This window comes from Pagrus pagrus, assembly GCF_965226575.1.
Source record: "Pagrus pagrus genome assembly, chromosome: 13".
NCBI classification, from domain to species: domain Eukaryota; kingdom Metazoa; phylum Chordata; class Actinopteri; order Spariformes; family Sparidae; genus Pagrus; species Pagrus pagrus.
This window is the reverse complement of record NC_140197.1, coordinates 2,980,486-3,001,973: the sequence shown is the minus strand read 5'-3', so window position 1 is coordinate 3,001,973 and position 21,488 is coordinate 2,980,486. Positions and strand designations below refer to the sequence as shown.

General features: G+C 42.3%; 2 protein-coding genes across 3 annotated transcripts in view; both read right to left on the bottom strand.

Annotated features, from left to right (window-relative positions):
- LOC311268757 (cytosolic phospholipase A2 gamma-like) overlaps positions 1–21,488 on the bottom strand; it is a 102,713-nt gene that overhangs the window by 67,292 nt on the left and 13,933 nt on the right. Inside the window, exons 13-14 of one of the 2 annotated variants that reach the window (XM_084372576.1) lie at positions 20,894–21,062; positions 20,387–20,614 (exon numbers count right to left, since the gene is read on the bottom strand). The exons of the other annotated variant lie outside the window; for it this stretch is intronic. Of the exons in view, the coding sequence (XP_084228702.1) occupies positions 20,896–21,062 (167 nt within the window). The 3' untranslated portion in view covers positions 20,387–20,614; positions 20,894–20,895. Of the gene's footprint in view, positions 1–20,386; positions 20,615–20,893; positions 21,063–21,488 lie in introns of those variants that run through there. 2 annotated transcript variants of the gene reach the window in all.
- LOC311267743 (cytosolic phospholipase A2 gamma-like) lies at positions 1,344–15,751 on the bottom strand (the record flags this gene model as incomplete). The annotated part of the gene is made up of 11 exons (XM_084370974.1): positions 1,344–1,571; positions 1,862–2,030; positions 3,554–3,725; positions 6,495–6,649; positions 7,250–7,333; positions 9,983–10,123; positions 10,208–10,313; positions 10,440–10,629; positions 13,724–13,866; positions 14,805–14,915; positions 15,716–15,751. 10 exons carry the CDS (start codon positions 15,749–15,751, stop codon positions 1,864–1,866), a joined length of 1,305 nt encoding a protein of 434 aa, XP_084227100.1. The 3' UTR covers positions 1,344–1,571; positions 1,862–1,863.

Sequence of the window (21,488 nt, the reverse complement as noted above, 5' to 3'; positions counted from 1 at the left end):
GCACTTTCCTGGTTTTGAAGGACAGAAGTCTATTACTATTATTAGAGGTGTTAACTACTAAGGAGCTGCATTTCAGCGATGTCAAAACATTATCTAGGAATCTATAAAAATTTAAAAGAATGTGTTCACTAAAATGGTCCCAGTACATTTTGGGTCTGGGCCCTTGGACTATTGGTTTTCTTGATCTACGTACAGACACTACATCTCCCTCCTGTGGATGCTGTGTGACCTCTAGTGTTAACTTTGAGTTACTTCATGCAAAACCAGCATAAGGTAAAGACTGTGCATGATACAATTTGGACAACTGTGACACACTAGCATTTAGAATATAGGCTACATGTGTATTGGTATGCTGAGAATGTTTCCATTCAGTCAGTCTGTATATCAGGGCCACAGCTGGAGACGCTGAGGTCATGAGTCCAGTAGTTGGTCTGTAAATTTGGACGTTTTAGCAACATGAGGGAGTTTATATTCTATACTTGACATATTTTTAAGCTGATAAACTTCCTGGCACTGGCATTTGAAATCCTCACATGATGAAATATAACAAAAACACTTAGTTCTACGGATCCGTAGCTTTCAATGGATTTCTTAGAAAAGCCCCTTGACAGACCTGTGTAGTGTGGTACTAACTAAAGTGGAGAAAGAGAAAAAGTTCTGAGAATTAAAAAAGAAAAGGTTCTTTATGTTGAAATATTTGGTGTAATCCTCACCACAGTTGTGTAAATTGCATACTTGACAAGGTGATCTACCTATGTACCTGCTGGCGCACACTCTGCACTCATTGTGTCTTCCACAAGGCTTTGGATTTATTGCTAAAGCTATTGGCAATGGCCATGTTCATTGCTTACATTCATTATGATAATGTTAGGTGTTTTCTTACATGTGAGTGAGACATGAGGTGGTTGCATTTGGTAAGAGGTTACACTACACAACGCAGTACACTGTGTTCACAGCACACAACCTCTGAGCTTGTCTTTCAGCAGCTAGCTAACTCAGCAACACAAAGCACACAGCCACCGCGCACAATAACAAAAGCTACAGCCTCCTTCTGCAGCTAACCCAGTTAGCACAAAGCACATACCTAAAGCAGTAAGGAGGATTTCTTTGCACTCGGCGGCCTTTTTCAACCTGACTTATGTTTGGTGGTGGTGGCAACTCTGCTTGTGTTAACATGATGGGGACAAGTGCATCATTTGTTTAGGACACACCTTCAAGCAGGTAGCCCAGTTGTGGTGGAAATGTAAATCCTCATCACACTGAGTAGAGCCAGGCCAGCAGATGTAATGGAAAAATGCCAATAGAGTTCAATAAAAGTCAAAGAAGACACATACTGCCACACATGTAATCGATAGTTTTTTATAGTGTCAGTCCAAAGCGACAACAGTTACTGAATAAGAAATGACTATATGTGGTTACATGACATGGTTGCGTATTGGTTGTGTTACGCTGTGTTATCTCTGTCTCCTGCAACTGTGTCACATGTGACACACATGTAAAGTGAAGTGTATGTCATATGTTCATGGTGATAATCTAGTTCACAACAAAAGACGTCACAGCTCAGGGACATCCTACAAGAGAGAAGAGAGAGTAGAGGACATGTTAGATTTCTGATAAGTCAGTTATTCTCACACACTCTGACATTCACATATTACATAAAGTCTTGTTATTTAATCTCTTTTCATCTCCTTTCACACAGGCGGTTTCCTCAGTCACACAGTGAGCTCACAGATTACACGCTGTAAAGACGTAAGATTCAGCTTTGACCTACATTGACATGGCTTCAAGATCATCTCTGATCCTTTTATGTATCCCTCTGTGCCTCACTTCAACACCTCCTCCAACTCACAGCCATCCTTACCTCTAGTTGTGTCGGCGGAGAACAGCCTTGTTAATCTCCCTCAGCAGAGTTTCCTTGTTGTTCTTCACATTGGCTTTTGCAATTTCAAACAGAAGGTCAATCTTGTCCTGGTTGAAAGGCAGCTGGAAGGTGGAGTACTCCTCCATCTTTGCTTTGAACTCCTCTGCATCTAAAGGAAACAGCGAACACCTGTTGCAGTAAACTGTTACCATTGGTGGCCTCGGGGAGGATAGGGGTCTCTGGTGTCGAAAACACTACAAAAGTGCTCTCTTGTCGTCCCTATACACTGTGATGAAGTTCCCAGAGTGACACAAAGTCCAAAAAAGTACAACGAGTGGCCAGTGGGCTGCACTTCAGGTGGAGAAAATGTAATGCAGTGCCTTACAGGCTTCACTACGCCAAAAAAAAGGTCTGGATCTATTTCACCATAAATCTCTCATGACTTTGAGAGCTGTTAACTTTTTTTTTTTTTCCTCCACAAGCAGCAAACTCTGAAGCCTGCGCCGACAAACCAAAAACTGCAGTTCCTCACATGGCCACTTGAGGCTCTAAAAGAGAGTCAATCCCCAAAACACCTCATGTTAAAATGCCCACCTTTACAGCAGAGACGAACATGTGCCTGGTACAAAAAACTGTACGGGGGGTGAATTTTAATAAAACGCGCTAATTTAGTTTACCAATCCTTTGTGACAAATGCAAATAATGTTAACAGTTGTTTATGACTTGGATCATCCTCAAGATGACCTCCTCATTAATGCAGATGTGTACTCTCAACTTTGAGAAATTTGATGTGCTCTATGTAAATCAATCAGGACGGATACTGATGGCTTGTGTTTGATATGTGTTCACTATTACTGGCTGTAGTTTAGTGTTTGCTGTAGTGGCACTAGTCATTACAAATAAATAGGGATGCCCGATGATTATCGGCTCGACAACAGAAAATTTTAATTATTATTTCAATAATGAAATTATAGTTGATACTTGCTGATCAATGCAGTAGTTGGCGATATGCCACTTAAAAGTTGGTTTGCTCTCCACCACTGACAAAGAGACGATGGAGAAGAGAATGGGAGTAGAATGACAACATGTACAGCAAGCTAGCGGTTCAAAGATGTCGTCGCCCGTATGGACATTCTTTAGTTTTCAGAGGAAGACAACACGATTGCAATTTACAAAACTATTATTAAAATTATTTCATTCATCTTTACTCACTACATGTTAGCCTTTTTTTTACCTTCAGGCGAACATCATTTAGAAGAAGAATAAGAAGAAGAAGAATACTTTATTTATCCCCAAAGGGCAATTCAGTTTCTACAGTGGATGTCACCGTCATGAATATTATAATAAATAAAACAGAACACTATTTCATTGCACACATTTCTGGCTCAGTTCTCTGCATTTAGCAGCCGAATGGGTGAAGGCACAAATGACCTGGAATACCGACAGGTCTTCCCAAGAGGCTGCTTATATCGCCGTCCTGATGGCATCAGCACAAATTCTTTGTGAAGGGCGTGTTCCTGATTGGAATCATTTCTGGTGTCATATTGTTTGTGATGTATGTGCATTTCAATCAGAGTTGTACTTTGCTAATAACCAACTGCCAAAAAAAATCATGGCTGTTCAAACTAGGGAAGTTTGATGAAGCATTATTTTGTTCAGCCTCAGAGTACTTCTGCCTCTGCTGTAACAAACCTTTACAGTTGTTTCTGTTGAAGAGCGGCATGTAGACGATGGTGGGCTCCTTCTCTTTTCCCTCAAACACGTAGCAGTCCTTCGGCCAGTCTCTGTCCTCCAGGATTGTCTCGTTTATCTCTGGGAAAGGCTTCTTCACTGCAGCCGCGTAGTCTCTGGCAAGAGTCAGAGTCTGTGAAGGCAGCAGAGGGTGAACGTTGTTACAGACTCCCAGGTTTCACAGCTCTGGTATAGAAATCACACTTGAGTGATTTTAGTTACTTCAACTGTCATCCTTCACTTCATAATGTTAGACATAGGCAGGTATAAAGGGTTATACTTTGGTAAAGGGTTTATAATCTGTAAGGTTCTTAAAGGAATAGTTCACTCTAGAACGAAATTCAGTCATTATCGACTCACCCTCATGCTGATGAGAAATCCGGTGTAGTTTCTTATTCCTCAAAGTGCAGCTGGAGACCCGCGGGGGTACCCTCCTGTAGCAAAAATCCATATAACGGGCGTCAATGGTGCCCGAGACGAAAAGGTCCATAAAACTACACAAAAACTTTGTAATATTCCTCCATACTGCTCGTCCACTGCAATCCAAGTGTCCTGAAGTGGCCAGATACACACCGGTATTTACATCCTGCTGTGAGCGATCGAGCGACACACAAACACAAGAGGGATCTGCTGCACTAGTGATTTGAAACTTCGAAACTCACAGCAGGATGTAAATACCGGTGTGTCTCTATCGCAAGTTCTGTTGATCTTGTCTGGCGTGGCTTCCGTAGTGCGAGCGGCTGTGAGAGAGACTCGCGTGAACGCGGAGCGTGCCTTCAGGCAGATGTAGCACAGTGACTGTTTAGGCTAGAAAAATGTACTAAATGACGTTGTTTCGAGTAAACTCTGGATGTCGTCACTTCAGGACACTTGGATTGCAGCGGACGAGCAGTATGGAGGAATATTACAAAGTTTTTGTGTAGTTTTATGGGCCTTTTTGTCTCGGGCACCATTATATGGATTTTTGCTACAGGACGGTACCCCCGCAGGTCTCCAGCTGCACTTTGAGGAATAAGAAACTACAACGTACTTCTCATCAGTTGATAATGACTGAATTTTGTTCTAGAGTGAACTATTCCTTTAATAAAAGTTATAGATCAACTAAAAGTGGATATTCTCCACAGTCAAATGAGAACAAGAGGTCAAACTGATTGTTCAGTTAAATTACATGAACACAAAGTCAGGCCAGCAAATGGTTCCATTGTTCAAAAAGGGGAAGAGAGTCAATGCCAAACAAATAAAGGAAGATGTGGTTACAGCTGCAGTGATCCTTTGTCTGGTTTAAACTTGTCCCCATATAACACAACCTGGCTGGAGGTTAATGGAACGTTTGTTTCCTGTAGCTGCACAGTCTAATGCAAAGACCAGGGTGTGGTGAGGAGAGAGCAAACAGGTTTAGTTGGTATTAAGCAGGCTTTTCTCATTAGAGCAACTAAAATGAACCGACAACAGTGAAACAAACTACATTTTGTTTAAGTGCAGTAACGTACCACCAGACTACAAAGCAACTTCTGTCCTCAGGCTGTGAGACTCCTCAATTCATCCTCAGCACTCTGCAGTGAAACATATTTTTAATCTTCTACAACTTATCCAACCCAGATAAGTTGGAATCCAACCCGGTGACAGGCATTAACAATAACTAGAATTATTAAACAGAAATGATCTCCTCGCTGATGGTGTCATTTGCTTATGTAGGTCAGATAGAGGCAAAAGTCAGTAAAAAAGGTGTAATTTGTAGAATATGGCCAGAATTCGAAGGTAGTTCCAGAAACAGAGTGGGCAGAATATCACCAGAGTGGGCAGCAACTGCTGCTCTTTGCCAGCTATTCTTGGCTGTAGCAAACTACCCTTAGCTAACTGACTCATGGCTCAGTTGGCCATGGAGCCAGTGGCCCTAGAGTTTGTCTGGGATTAGAATGACAGAATGAACACAGCTGGACACTGAACTGTGACTGAACACAGGCTTCAAGGCCGATTGAGGTCAGTTTGGCAACAGGGGATACAGTGCAGAGGTGATTCACAGACTGACCGAGACTATTAGCCTACTTGAGGGATGACAAGCCACGGCAGGTGGGGACGCGGACGCCACAGAGAGTCGGACATCAGCAGCAGTTGAAAACTACATGCTGAAAAAGAATATTTTCACATCTTACTCTAAGAATCGACGATTTATGTGGATGAAACCAGAATGTGGAAAGACAGACCAAAATTTGTTGGTAAATTGTATTTAGTTTATTTGAATGAAGTGTGATGAGTTAACGAGGAGATTAAGCTCATCTTATTCAGACTTCAGACGGTGTCCGGTTACATTTTTTTCTGTTTACTAAGAAAAATAGAAGTAAGAGTATATCATTTCTTAACATTTTGTTCATTGTTTTTTGTTCATTTATCACGCTGTATATTATTATATTATATATATATCACGACTATATTATCAGGCTATCCCCTCGGACCGGCAGGGGCTACCTGATTAGTGTGCTAACTTCAGCAGACGTCTCTACAACACAGCACATAGACGTCTTTGATACAACATCAACACTGTTGTTTCTCCACACTGTTGGCAAGTTAAGTTCGTTTTGTGACTGTTTTAAAGTCAAATTCTGGCCATATATTACAAATTGTCCCTTTAAATCCAAACAATTTTCCATCTATATAAACCTTCTTTGTAGTAAATGTAACTTTTGATTGCACCTTTAGGGCCCGGGGCACAGCACTTGTTCACTGGGCCGCCGCATGCTGCAGCAGTCACTTCTCATTATAAACAATTGAAAAATCTATGTGGGCACAGGCCCTGACTTTGGTTGGCTCATAGGCCATATGTAGTATTAGTTTTGTACTGTGTGCATTATCAGTTAGTTTCAATCAAGGGTTCAGGCTAACAGAGACACACACTTTACAGTACCTGAAACATGCTTCCACTGCTGAAATCTGGTGCGATGATGAGGTCGATGTCTCTCTTGTCTCCCAGAAATGAAGGGTAGGCTGTATTAATCATCAGCCCGGCATCTATCAGGTGGAATGTCTCTTCCAGGCGCAGATAAGGTGGAACGGTGTCGTCTGCCCAGCAACACAATTGAAGAATAGAATTTTTAAAGAAACTCACTTATTTACTTACTTACGTCTTATATGGCATTACATTATTGGAACGCATTTGCCCTTTACTGGGCACTAATTGATTTGTCCTTTTACTTTTTTAACATGCGACTATGAGGAGTCATCTTGGATTATAGAAGAGTCAGAGTCAAAGTTTGCAAACACAATTTATGCAGAAAGCAGCTTTGGGGCAACATCAGCATTCATTATAAGTCGTGTTTGTGTCCACCTGATGAATCAAAGTCCAATATTCAGTCACCTTTTAGTTCTGTTTTAGTCTCCATCATCTCCTGAGAGAAATATTTGACTCCATAGCAGCTAAATGCTCCAGTATGTTCACCAGTGACTGATGGTGTCTGTCTGGTTGGACCAATTTTGCATAAGTTCTGTTTTAATTTAGTGCAAAGTCTACATTAAATAACAGACCATACTGCCATCACAGAACTAGCTTTAGGTAACTCAAACTAACTCAAAATATCAAACAATTTCCTTTTTTTAAACTCAAACAAATGTGTTTTTGCCCAAGTTAACTGTGATGATTACTTATGATGCCTGTCTCCTCACCTTGGTGTTGGTACAGGAAGTTTGCAGTAGTTCCCCACTCCCACCTCAGAATCAGAGGAAGGACTTTCTGAATGAGATGAGAAACTACAGGAAAACACATGGAAAGAAAAATATACAAACATGTTTACATTTAAACAAAATGTGTCAGTGTGTCTACAACATTGACCAGTGTAGCGGACCCGCCTCAGCACTGCTGCATCTCACAGGAAGGTCATCTGGGGTAAACTCGAACAAACATGATTTCTTTCCCCACTTTGCAGCCACTATCAGTATGATGCAACCCAGAAGGGAGAGTTTTCTCACTTCTAAAGAAGAAGAGCTTTTAACATTTCAGACAGATTTGCAAAAGGGGCCTGGTCGGACACAACTGACACCTCCACTGGATGGAGATGAGGTCTGTTCTCCAGTTGAATGAATCAGACCTGATCTTGAATTGGCGGTGTTTGTTTAATGGCTATAAATATCAATTGGATATTTAACCCTTCAGCGTGAATCTCTGTCTGCCACAACCCTGACACAGAACACATGAAACTTTAAATACCCCCCTTTTTCCTTTACACGGGAGCCTGGTCAGATAACAACCAAGATCAGAAATCTGCCTGCATTACAAACTGATTTGAACATTAAATAATTCTATCTTTGCAGCAACCTTTAAAATCAGTCATGAAGTGACTGTTTTATTCATTCCTCGTAATGCTCATCACGTTCAGTTAAAATTCTTTGTCACTTTTTTCCTTGTTACTTGTTTACCTTTTTGCTCCTTTTTTGTCATGTGTGCTAGTTTCTACTTTTTCTAATAGGATTCAACACCAACTGAGTTTTTTTTAAAACTTAGCTTAAAGTTTTATACAACCTTGTGGTTTTTCCTGAATAAAGCCAGTAGATCCAAAGTAATACTTTTCCATCAACCAGCTGAGACCCAACCAGACGTCCCGTCTGTCCTATGCCTACGAACACTGATTGTCTTCCACTCACCATCGAGAAGAGACTTGGCAGAGCACCTCAACCAGACCACACTTTGTCTCTGGGACCACAACACCCAGAGTTTGCCATGAAAGGGTTCCTTCCATTGCATCCAGTGTTTTGCTTCTGACGGAGTTCTCAACTCTTGAACGGCCTTCATATCTAAAGTAGACTAAACCACCCTCTCAACTACTCATGATGTTGTGCCCCTAAAGCGAGTGTGCCATACACTGACCATCTATATCCTCCAGATTCTGGCTCCAGGTCTCCACCGCTGTCAGCAGCTCCAGACTCCACTGCTTAGAAAGACCACTTCTTTCCTCCTCACTCCTTGACTGCCGCCATGCAGACTCATTATGATTTACCTTGTCTGCAAAAGATACAAATCTCATGGACACTGTGGCATTTTGAATCAGACATCTGCTGTGTCATTATTTCATCACAGACACAAAATAGTTGAATTGGGAGGAAAATGGAAACACTGATGGCGTTCCTGAGTATCAGTGCTGCAATCTTGTGAATTTCCTTACAGCGACCAAAACATGGATTTAATGAACAAATGTGATTGAGGTGCTCAATTTTATAATTAACCATCTGAGCATCATTATCATCATCATCATCATCATCATCAATACCTTCTAGTAGTATTTTCTGCAGCTTGTCCAGGTCAGAGAAGGCAGCAGGACCCTGAATGGTGCTTCTGGTCATGGCAACTAGTTTCTGAAGGGCATTGTACACATGCAGGTACTCTGCTGCATTGTCTATATGTACACACACACACACACACACACACACACACACGCACACACAGTTGTGATGACTGTTTCACTTCAACAAGAAATGTATCCCTGCATCTAAAGGTGTATTTAGTGAGTGTAAAACATATCAAACAGAGGTTACCAGTCAGCCAGGAAGGGATGAAGTCTCCGATAGTATCCTCATCAGCCAGTGCACTACTAAAAACATCTGTATGGTTTCCATGTGCAAGCGTGCCCACACACACACACACACACACACACACACACACGGTTGTGATTACTGTTCCACTTCAACAAGAAATGTATCCCTGCAGCTTCTAAAGATGTATTTAGTGAGTATACAACATATCAAACAGAGGTTACCAGTCAGCCAGGAAGGCATGAAGTCTCCGATAGCATCGTCATCAGCCAATGCACTACCAAAAACACCTGTATGGTTTCCACATGCAAGCGCACGCACATGCACACACACACACACACACACACACACACACACACACACACACACACACACACACACACACACACAAAATCAGTTTGAGAAGGAGGATTAATATGCATTCATGATCAACACATTGCTTTAGTGTTTTCTTCAGTATTTTTCTGTGTTCCTCTCATTGGCTTGAGGAGTCCTGACCTCATTAAAGGAGGTGATGTCATGTTCAGTGCATCTGTGCAGGAATCAACAATACTTTTACTTTACGATAATTTACTTGGGAGTGGGGCAAGGCTCACCACTTTTTCAAACATATGAGCTGAATAAAGAGGGGACACCAGCTGCCCTTGCACTACTACTCAAGCTGTGTGACCCAGATAACATCGCGAGCACTATCCACTCTGGGTTAGTGCACACCACCCAACTGGATAGCGCAGCTGTACAACTGGACAGCATGCAAAGTCCGCTCGTTATTGAGAACTCATAGTGACTTCACAATAACAGCACCATGCTTAATGCTGTAGTTACCACTCTACTGCTGCCATGAAACAGCTTGCTTAGCCTGTGAACACACACCTTGTAGTTGGACCATGTCCATCTCTGGCTTCTGTTCCAGCAGCTCTCCACCCTGGAATCTGCTGCCCAGCAGAGAAGTCTCAACAAAGGCACCCAACTCAGGGAAGCCGGCCTCATGAGGGCTCACCTCGAACCATTTTCCTGACAGACAGAGGGCCAATTTTACACATAATACCAGTCAGTAGTTCACTACTGTATGTACTGCTAGTCCTAATGTGTGTGTACCTTCTATAGGCCCATTAGAAAGATGATGCTTCTCTACAGCGCAGTAGATGGGGTAAGGGTTGGAGGCATTTCTGCTGGCCTCATCAGAGAGACATCGTAGGTGCATCTGATGAAACACAAGTGATTTCTCTGATGGACCGCATATAGAATACTTATTACTTTATTGTTGCTTATTTATTACTTACTTATTGCTGTGTTTCAAATGGGAAATACTCAAAAAAGTTCCTGGTACCTGTTTCATGATCCCAGCAGAGGTCAAAAACCCCCAAACATCAGTGAGAGAGAAGTGCTCCTCCTTTGACCTCTCATCCAACCATCCCAGAGCCAGCTCCACCTCGACCCCAGGACCTGACAGCCTAGCCACTGCTCCGTCCAGTTTGTGGTTGCTCCACTCTGGGTCACTGTACAGGGAGGACATGGACCTACCAGAGGAGACAGGTACACATGGGTCAAACTGTCATGGTGAAAAACTAAACATTCTTTTCTGTACAGTAAGTAATTAGCCGCTGGGTTGGTCCACCGCTTTGGTCCAGACTAAAACATTTGGACAAATATCTATTATCAATTGCTCACGAGGGGTGAGAACCAGTAAGTGACATTTGATCAACTTCACAGGAGGGCCAAAACAAAAAATGTGAAGTGAATGTGATGAAAGTATCCTTATTATAAGTAAGTAAATTAATGTCCTTTCGGACATTGTTTGTTTTGTTCAGTGTTAGGTCTTTTGGTTTTTGATTAATAACACCCCATGAAGAATCGCCACCTTACTGAAGTGGAGGAGTTTGTGTTTCCCTATGATCCTGGGAACTATGTTGTAGAAGGCAATAGCTCCTCGTAGGGTCTCACAACGGAAATTGGTCTCAGGGGAGGGATCAGACTAAGAGCGAGAAAGAAGACTCTATGATTCAGCAGTCACAGAATCATAGGGTGAGTACCTCGCTTGGTGTGGGGACCAACCGCTTGGGTGGCCCAGGGGTTTCCTGAAGCAGCAGACAGGTACCAGCAGGCCAAAAGGGCTGCAGCTTTGGTGGTTGGTGAAGCAAAACCTTGGGTGTGGGAGGACTCCTGGGAGGCTATGGAGAAGGACTTTCGTTTGGCCTCAAAGACATTCTGGTAAACCATCCGGTGACTCAGAAAGGGAAAGCAGTGTTTAGCCCAGATTATGTTGAGCAGGGGAGGAGAACTTCTGACCCAGACTGGCGATATTGTCTGGCAGTGGAAGGAGCACTTTCAGGAGCAACTGAATCAACTAACATGTCCGCTGCAAAGGGAGCAGAAATCTCAGGGGAAGACTCGTCCATATACCTGGCAGAGGTCGCTGAGGTAGTCAAGAAGCTCCCACCGGCAAGGCACCTGAGGTTGTGATTTGCTCTGAAATACTGAAGGCTCTGAACATTGTTGGGCTGTCTTGGTTTATACGCCTTTTCAGTGTTGCATGGAGGTCTGTGACAGTACCTCTGGAGTGGGAGACCGGCAATGTGGTTCCTTTTTTAAAAAAAAAAGGGGGGACCAGAGGGTGTGCTCCAATTATCTTGGTATCACAGTCATTGTGTGTTGTGAACTTGGAGAAGGACTACGACCGTGTCCCCTGGGGAGTAGTGTGGGGGAGAGCGCCGTGTCCGTGTGCTCAGCACAAAGTCAAATACGTTTCTAGTGAGTTGTTGGACTCCGCCAGGGATGTCCCTTGTCCCCGATCCTGTTTCTGTTATTCATGGACGGGATCTCAAGGTGCAGCCATGGCGAGGATAGTGTCAGCACCTCTAAGTCTGAGGCCATGGTTCCCTGCTGGAAAACATTGGATTGCCCCCTCTAGTTAGGGCATGACCTCCTGCCTCAAGCTTAGGAGAAGGAAATGGTGGCGTGCACAGGTGCAGCAGCTCATTGGTCTCTCTTTTCAAATCTGTGTCAAGCAGACTATGAATATAGTGGACTGGACCTAATCGACATTGGATTTAGGTGCAATTTACCCATTTAAAAAAATAAATACAATTTAAGTATTCTTTTGGCCTTTTATGGCTTTATTGATAGGACAGCTCAGAGATGACAGGAAACAGAGTGAGAGAGAGGGGAGGGTGACACGCAGCAAAGGGCCACAGGTCTGACTTGAACCCCAGGCCGCTGCAGTGAGGACAAGGCCTCTGCACATGGGATGCCCGCTCTACCAACTGAGCTAATGGGCACCCCCAATTTACCCATTACAAGAGACTTTTAGAGGGCTCACAAGATACAGGAGGACATAGCAAGACCACTCGAGTCACCATGGATTGTAAGCTGGCCCAGCAGGCGACAAAGGCAGAGAAGAAACAGAAGCAGAAGTGACGATGCCGGTCAGGCCTTTTGAACAGGCTAAGGAGGCAACCACACAAACCTCCGCTTCCGAGCATCTTCCTTACAATCACCAAATCCATTACCCATAAATGGATGACCTGGAGCTGCTGATCCCTTCCGACTGCTTTCGTATGGACCTGCTGGGTGTTGATTACAACCAAAAGCTGGCTACACCCATTCATCCCCAACACCGCAGTGCAGCTAGCAGGCTGCTAGTTACCTGCAGGACAGAGGCAGGGAGTCGGGTAAGAGGGGGGCTCTGCGTCTACCTTGATAATGACTGGTGTACCAACAGCAGTGTATCAGACCAGCTTTTTGGTCTATGGCGCTGTCACTTTCTGCTGCCTCAACATAGCAATCAGCCATCAACGTGCCTGACCACGCCTCATTTTAAAACCAACACCGCCAAGGGCACACAGGTGGACTCAAGTACATTTGCTATTTTAACAACGTGGCCGCAGGGTGTGGAAATGACAACTGTGTCGGTCTGAAACGAGCAATTGCAATTGCTGAGCGTAAGAGAGAGCCCATTGTGTTTTTATTTCTCACATCTGTTCAGCTGAACTTTACTTCTTTTAAAGTTTAACATTAAATCAGTAAATAAAATAAGACTTCAGCTGAGTGAAACTGGAGAACAGATGACAGAGGCGGCATTTAAGCGGCCTACTTATGTGAATCTTGCAAGTAAATGAGTCTTCCATTCCTGCAAATGTTTCACAATAAAAGCCTTGTTAACTGAAACACAAGGGCTTTTAATTTCAAATGGATACAGGAAGTGTTGAGTTTGTATTAACAATGTAGTGCAGTAACTTCAACAGGGCAAACAGGGGCAGCAGATAAAAATGACGCTTCATTCTGCAGGCTACAAAAACAGCGTGGAAAGCTAATGAGCAGCACCAACTCATTACTGATGACGAGTGATGAAATTATGAAGTTTTCTCTTGTGGACTTCAGTCTGAGTAGAAACTCTCAGCTCTGGTACATAATAACAAGACATATGTAGCTGAGCTAATCGGCCACCCTGGGTCTCGTGTTAACTAGCTCATGCTGCTGGTTCTCTTCACCTGACGTTACACCTGACAAATACAGGTTCAGTTACTTGGCACAAAAACAAACCGGTTTAAGATTGTTTACCTGACCAGCAAACTACCAACCGAACTGCCCAACCCCAACTGTGATCATTGTTACCATGTTGAGCCAGAAACTCCTCCCAGGTAGAGCAGAGTGTCCAACAGACCTTCGTTTTCCATCTGATAGAGGGAACCCACCAGACCCACAGCTGCCCTCTGACCCCCACCTGATGCCAACAGAGCGATGTGGGGAACCAAACCCTGGTTGGAAAGATGATGGAGAGATGATAAATTTGATAGTTAAGGCTAAGCTAATTGCACTGGACCGTCAGATATAAGAGAATGTATTCATTAAAAATCTTTAAAAAGCAATTATTAATACTATTTGAAGTTGTTGTAATAATAATAGTAGTAGTAACAGTAGTCAGAATCCTCACAGGTTGTGGGGAGCGATGTGGGGAACCAAACCCTGGTTGGAAAGATGATGGAGAGATGCTAAATTTGATAGGCTAGGCTAAGCTAATTGCATTGGACAGTCAGCTGAAGTATAAGAGGATGTTAGTAATGAAAGTCCAATATTTGCTCTCCTTTAAGTTGTAGTTTGGGCTCCACCAACTTCTGAGAAAATATTTGGCTCTTCAGGGTTTAGGGTGCAACAGTAGAGACAATGTGTACTGTCAAAAAAATTTAATTAAATGTCTTAAAGGAACAGTTCAGCCAAAAAGTAAAATTCAGTCATTATCAAATGTTTTGTGGACTATGAAACTTCACCTGACTTCCCGTTTGCATGGGGGTGAGTAGATACAAGACACTCGGTCATTTAGTCGTCATTATACAACACAGGGTTATATAACGAAATTAAAGTTTGCAAACTCTTTCATGCTACACATATTACTGAACATAAATATGATTATTAATATACAAATATTCCTAAACATGTACAGTAGAGCATCTTTTGAATCTGCGTCAGGGTAAATGTAAGCAGCAGCAACAAGATGTTGTGGTCGAGACAGATAATGACTGCATTTTCATATTTGGGTGAACTTATCCTTTAAATATATTGGAGTCTACTGTCTTCCTGTGAGTATCTAAAGCCTTCAAAAATGTTAATACAAGATGTGACATGTTCATAGAAATAGAAGAGACAAAGACAGTGAGAGTCTGAGTCTGCCCTGAAGTCTGACAGGTTCATTTCTTACTTCAGTACAGTTGATTCCCAGGCTGCTGAGTGTCTTCAGCACCACTTGTTTCCTCTGACGGACATACTCTTCTTCACCAGCACAAAGAGACTGGGACTGACGGACGGCTTTCTGGACAGAGTCAAGGACAGCTAACAGAATTAGAGTCCACTAGATATAACAATAGTGAATAATAATAATACATTGTATTTATGGCCGATAAGGGAGTAAAACATAATAATATGAGCCCTTTTATATATGTGTATGTGTGTGTGTGTGTGTGTGTGTGTGTGTGTGTGAAACTTGTCTTGTCTTTCTTGTCTGTCTACATATTATATTGTATATTGCCAGGACAGACGAGCTAACATATTTGAAGTCTTTGAAATTACCCCCAAATTACCACAACAGTTGCCTCATGTATTTAAAATCATGATTGAGAGTCCACTGGAAATAATAATGGTGAACAATAATAATAATACAAATAATACAATTATGAGGCATGTTTTAAAACAGAGTTACATCAAGATAATAAAATCAAGATGGAAGACTTTTTGAGTGTTTTAGGCCATGAAAGACAATAATAGACGCAAAAAACAAACCCAGAAAATAAGATTTAAAAAAGGGTGAAATAAACGAATATACAAATACTGAGGTTAGTTTTGAAGAAACGAAGATAGAAGAATCCTCCATTTCATCCCAGAGTTGAATGTGACTTAAACTTTTAAATGTGTTACACTATTCCACATATTTTATATATCAACCAAGTATTTCTACACATACAAGGAATTTGACTCCGGATTTGACAAACAATCCACATAGACATAGTATTAGGTTAGCAGGGCCTGATTTATATGTGTAATTTCCTGGTGAATGTCATTATACCTATCATGCTATCAATGAACAAACTAAATTATTTCCTATTCATCTCTCACCTTAGCGGCAGCTGCATTTCCCTCCATGTTGTCCATCGCTGATGTCAGTGTTAATGAGTTTATGAGAAATCACTGAAGCTGAAAAACTTGTACTGTAGCTATGTAGTTATTCTGTGCGTCGGGGCGTGTCATCAGTAGGTCAGCATCAGCCCACAATTGTGTAAGTCCTGTCCCCAAAAAATGTGCAATCAGGCTTCAACAAGTAGCCTACGTGTTTTACATAATTATCTCTTCCAGAACAAAACAGAAGGGTGTGTAGATTTATATATGAGATATAAATGAGAGCATGACTGATGGAAATGAAAGGTCCCTTCTCTCCTGTTCTGCCTTATTCACAGTTTTACTTCTGATCAGATGTTGCAGCTTTTTCCTTCCTTTGAGGGGCTGCTCAGGCTTCATCAGGCCAGAGCATGTAGCAGGAGCAAATCACACAACATTCAAAAACAAGTGGTTTTGAATGTTACCAGTGTTCAGTGACTGATGGACTGTGTGTGTCGCTTTGAGCCTGCTGACCAGGGACGGTATGGGCATTATGGGCAGCCGCCCAGGGCAGCATTTGTGGAGTGGCGGCATGAGCGCCCGCAAAAATAAATAAAAAAGCGAGCGGACAGTCGCCCACAGTAACCGGCTCTGTAGCAGCCGCCTCTGGGCTTATCTCATCTCGGCGGATCGACCACCTTCATCCTTGAATTTGTTTGCATTAATTTCCTCCGGTTTTTCTATTGCTCATTTACACGTCAAGTCAACTATGTCATGTTGCCGTGTGAGGAGTCCGTTTCGTAAAGGTGCGTCTGCTGCTGCTGAGAGAGTCTCACATACAGAGGTCAAGGAAGACTGGGGGAGGGGGATAGGTTCACCTACTGGACCTTGCAGCCTTATGCTAAATTTTTTGGATACATTTTCCCTGAATCAATACACCATAATGACAAAGCAGAAACATCATTTTAGAATTGTTTGCACATTTATTAAAAAGGAAAAACTGAAGTATCACATTGACATATGTATTCAGACCCTTCACTCAGCCCACCTGGATTTGGGGATTTTCTGGCGTCTGCAGATCCTCTCAAGCCCTGTCAGGGACCGTCAGTGGACGGCCATGTTTAGGTCTCTCAAGGGACAAAACGATTTTAGCATAAGGCTGCATCATAACAAAATGTGAAAAAGTGAAGGGGTCTGAATACTTTATGAATTTACTGTACAATAACGCAAACAAACACTGTGAGAGTCAATCATTTTATTTAAAACAAATAAAGATAAAAATCATCGCCCATAGCCTGATTTGTGTTTCTAGAGAAGGCAACTGGATGTTGCCCTTGCGCGCATCCAAGAAATGATCCCCTGGTGTTGTGCTCACAAGTTCAACTACACCTGCTACCTGTCGTGCAAGTGTGCGTCAATGTCACAGCTGGCTGCTGATCATCCTGAAGTACTAGATCATCCTGTCTAGTACTACCTAACATCAGAGTACCACAGTCCCTACCTGAGGCAGCTGAGGGACAAGGTGGGTTCAGGAAATTCTCAGATTACAAGGATTTAAAGCTGCCAAGGATCTGAAGAGATGAGACTTACTGTTGTAAAGGCTTTTATTTTCTTGAGTCTTCTCACACTCTCTACTTACCTGCATCCTTTCCTTTCCTTTCCTTTCCTCATCACTCTCAAATTGGTTCTTTTGTCACACCTCATTTAATTGCTTAAGTTCACCTGAGCCTCCCCTATTTGAGTCTTGCACACCCGTTTATTCAGTCTTTGTTCACCTTCACATGGGGCGGTAGTCTTGGTAAGAAGTGTTCTCACTTAGTCATTTTTACCTGAAGTTTAATTGAGAACTTATTTACCATCATTTAAGAGAGATGAGATTTATTTGACTTTGACATTCATTTCTAATCCTTGGTTTGTTTTCCTTCAGATTAATCAATCCATGTGTGTTTTTAGTGCATCAATATGCTTTAATTATATCTTAAAGTGGAGAAATAAATCTTGGAAGTATTAAAATTCAAGTTTCCTGGAATTCCTGCATTCTTGTCGCTGCCCACGATGATAATCATTGCCCCCTGAACCTCCTATTTAACACTGACGTGCAGTCCATTGTTGATATCATGAAAATCTTCTGGGTGAATCCACTCAGTCTGGACAAATATGAGTTTGTTAGCTTGTCAACTGCAACTGTTGCCCTGCCAGATGTGGCCATTGACCCGCTTGATGCCCTCTTCAAACCCAGCCAGGTGTACCAAGTCCAAAGGACCAAGGGTGGACCACAGCTATGTGCAGCTGGAAATCCAGTGAATACTCAGTCCTCCAGCAGCAGGCGCCATCAATACTCCTGTAAGTATCTCCTGTAGTACCGTGTCTCAACAATGGTCTGAATTGCATAGGAAAAACCTGTGCCAACCAAAACACTGAGGAAGGCCCTGTTACAGACTGACAGACTCAGATGTTGATGATGATGATGACAGAATTGGTGGCATGGTGTCTCAGGAAGGTTGGATTGCATTTTGACTTAACACATTTTGAATGCATCTGTTTATAAACACATTCAACTGTTTTTGACTCAGAGAGGTGCTGATTTAGTGGACACTATGTTGTAGGGATGTAACGATATACATCAAATTTTGCGATATCACAATAAAATTATGCCAAATACCATTGTGGGCGTGTGATATCACATATCACGTGGTTACTTTGCTCGTAAAGCTCATGGATCTAAAGGAGAAATCAGCAGGAATGCCCTCTACTATCTCTCCTTGTCATTGAATCGTTCTGTTTGACTGGCAGAGCCTCTCATCATACTAAAACAAAATACGGTTCCAGGCTCACATTGAGCGCCATTACAGCCCAGATTTAAAACCCTGGCAGGAAAAGCTGAAGCTCATTTCTCTCACTGACAAGAGAAAGTGATGGAGTGAAGCATAAGAGGGACAGAAAGAGTGTTCAGTTGTTAAGAGGTGGTGAGATTGATTTTATACAGTTGGTTGAGAATGTTAGGATGTGAAATGAGTTCACAAAAAAGAAAAAAGGGGAAACTCAAGGCAAACTGTCAGACATTATGAGGTTCCAGACCTTCACTTGAGGAAATTTTCTCTAACTGGACCCCTTTGAATTTGAATTGAATACCCCTGTTGTACAGTATATCTAGACATGTCTGTAGAACACGTTTCTACATCTAATGCCATCAGACCACACCATTCACAACCAGTTCTCCATTAATCTTTGGCAAAATAATACAAACTGCATCTACACTGGTAAATTTTATAATTAACGCTCAACTTAATGTCATTCTAAAATAGTCATATAAAATAGTTAAATACGCAATATCTTATCTTCACATTAGAGCGATATTCAGTTGTTTGGCTTGACACAAATGTTATAAGATATTAGAAAAATATTGTAATCATTTGTGAAAGTATTCTTAATTTGAAAATATATTGTATGGTTTAGACCTGAGCATTTGCCAATGTTAGCTTAAATAACCCTGCGTATTAGAAGACTAGTAGAATACTATCTATTTATTTAGTACTTAGATGCTTATTATAAGTGTCTATGGGTGGCCAGTAGTCCAGTAACACCCCAGGAAGAGGATATAATGAAAAGCAAGATGATTTCCAGGAAAAGCACTTTCCTGGTCTCCTGGACAGAAGTCTATTACTATTATAAGAGATCTTAACCACTAAGTAGCTGCATTTCAGCTATGTCAAAACATTATCTAGGACTCTATAACAATGTAAAAGAATGTGTTCACTAAAATGGTCCCAGTACATTTTGGGTCTGGGCCTTTGGAGTATTGGTTGTCTTGATCTACATACAGACACTACATCTCCCTCCTGTGGATGCTGTGTGACCTCTAGTGTTAACTTTGAGTTACTTCATGCAAAACCAGCATAAGGTAAAGACTGTGCATGATACAGTTTGGACAACTGTGACACACTAGCAATACAGGCTACGTGTATTGGTATGCTGAGAATGTTTCCATTCAGTCAGTCTGTATATCAGGGCCACAGCTGGAGACACTGAGGTCATGAGTCCAGTAGTTGGTCTGTAAATTTGGACATTTTAGCCTGTGTAGTGTGGTACTAACTAAAGTGGAGAAAGAGAAAAAGTTCTGAGAATTAAAAAAGAAAAGGTTCTTTATTGTGAAATATTTGGTGTAATCCTCACCACAGTGCTGAGTACTAACAATGGCCATGTTCATTGCTTACATTCATTATGATAATGTTAGGTGTTTTCTTACATGTGAGTGAATCATGAGGTGGTTGTATTTGGTAAGAGGTTACACTACACAACGCAGTACACTGTGTTCACAGCACACGACCTCTGAGCTTGTCTTTCAGCAGCTAGCTAACTCAGCAACACAACGCACACAGCCACCGAGCACAATAACAAAAGCTACAGCCTCCTTCTGCGGCTAACCCAGTTAGCACAAAGCACATACCTAGAGCAGTAAGGAGGATTTCTTTGCACTCGGCGGCCTTTTTCAACCTGACGTATGTTTGGTGGTGGTGGCTACTCTGCTTGTGTTAACATGATTGGGACAAGTGCATCGTTGGTTTAGGACACACCTTCAAGCAGGTAGCCCAGTTGTGGTGGAAATGTAAATCCTCATCACACCGAGTAGAGCCAGGCCTGCAATGCCAATAGAGTTCAATAAAAGTCAAAGAAGACACATACTGCCACACATGTAATCGATAGTTCTTTATAGTGTCAGTCCAAAGCGACAACAGTTACTGAATAAGAAATGACTATATGCGGTTACATGACATGGTTGCATATTGGTTGTGTTACGCTGTGTTATCTCTGTCTCCTGCAACTGTGTCACATGTGACACACATGTAAAGTGAAGTGTATGTCATATGTTCATGGTGATGATCTAGTTCACAACAAAAGACGTCACAGCTCAGGGACATCCTACAAGAGAGAAGAGGACATGTTAGATTTCTGATAAGTCAGTTATTCTCACACACTGACTCTCACATATTACATAAAGTCTTGTTATTGAATCTCTTTTCATCTCCTTTCACACAGGCGGTTTCCTCAGTCACACAGTGAGCTCACAGATTACACGCTGTAAAGACATAAGATTCAGCTTTGACCTACATTGACATGGCTTCAAGATCATCTCTGATCCTTATATGTCTCCCTCTGTGCCTCACTTCAACACCTCCCCCAACTCACAGCCATCCTTACCTCTAGTTTTGTCGGCGGAGAACAGCCTTGTTAATCTCCCTCAGCAGAGTTTCCTTGTTGTTCTTCACATTGGCTTTTGCAGTTTCCAACACAAACTCAATCTTGTCCTGGTTGAAAGGCAGCTGGAAGGTGGAGTACTCCTCCATCTTTGCTTTGAACTCCTCTGCATCTATAGAAAAGAGCGAACATCTGTTGCAGTAAACTGTTACCATTGGTGGCCTCGGGGAGGATAGGGGTCTCTGGTGTCGAAAACACTACAAAAGTGCTCTCTTGTCATCCCTATACACTGTAATGAAGTTCCCAGAGTGACCCAAAGTCCAAAAAAGTACAACAAGTGGCCAGTGGGCTCCCCTTCAGGTGGAGAAAATGTAATGCAGTGCCTTACAGGCTTCACTACGCCCAAAAAGGTCTGGAACTATTTCCATCTATATCTATAAATCTCTCATGACTTCGAGAGCTGTTTTTTTTTCCGCCCTACCCCTCAGCAACCCCAGTCCTCCACAAGCAGCAAACTCTGCGCTCTCAATGAAGCCTGCACTGAAATAACAAAAAATGCAGTTCCTTACATGGCCACTTGAGGCTCTAAAAGAGAGTC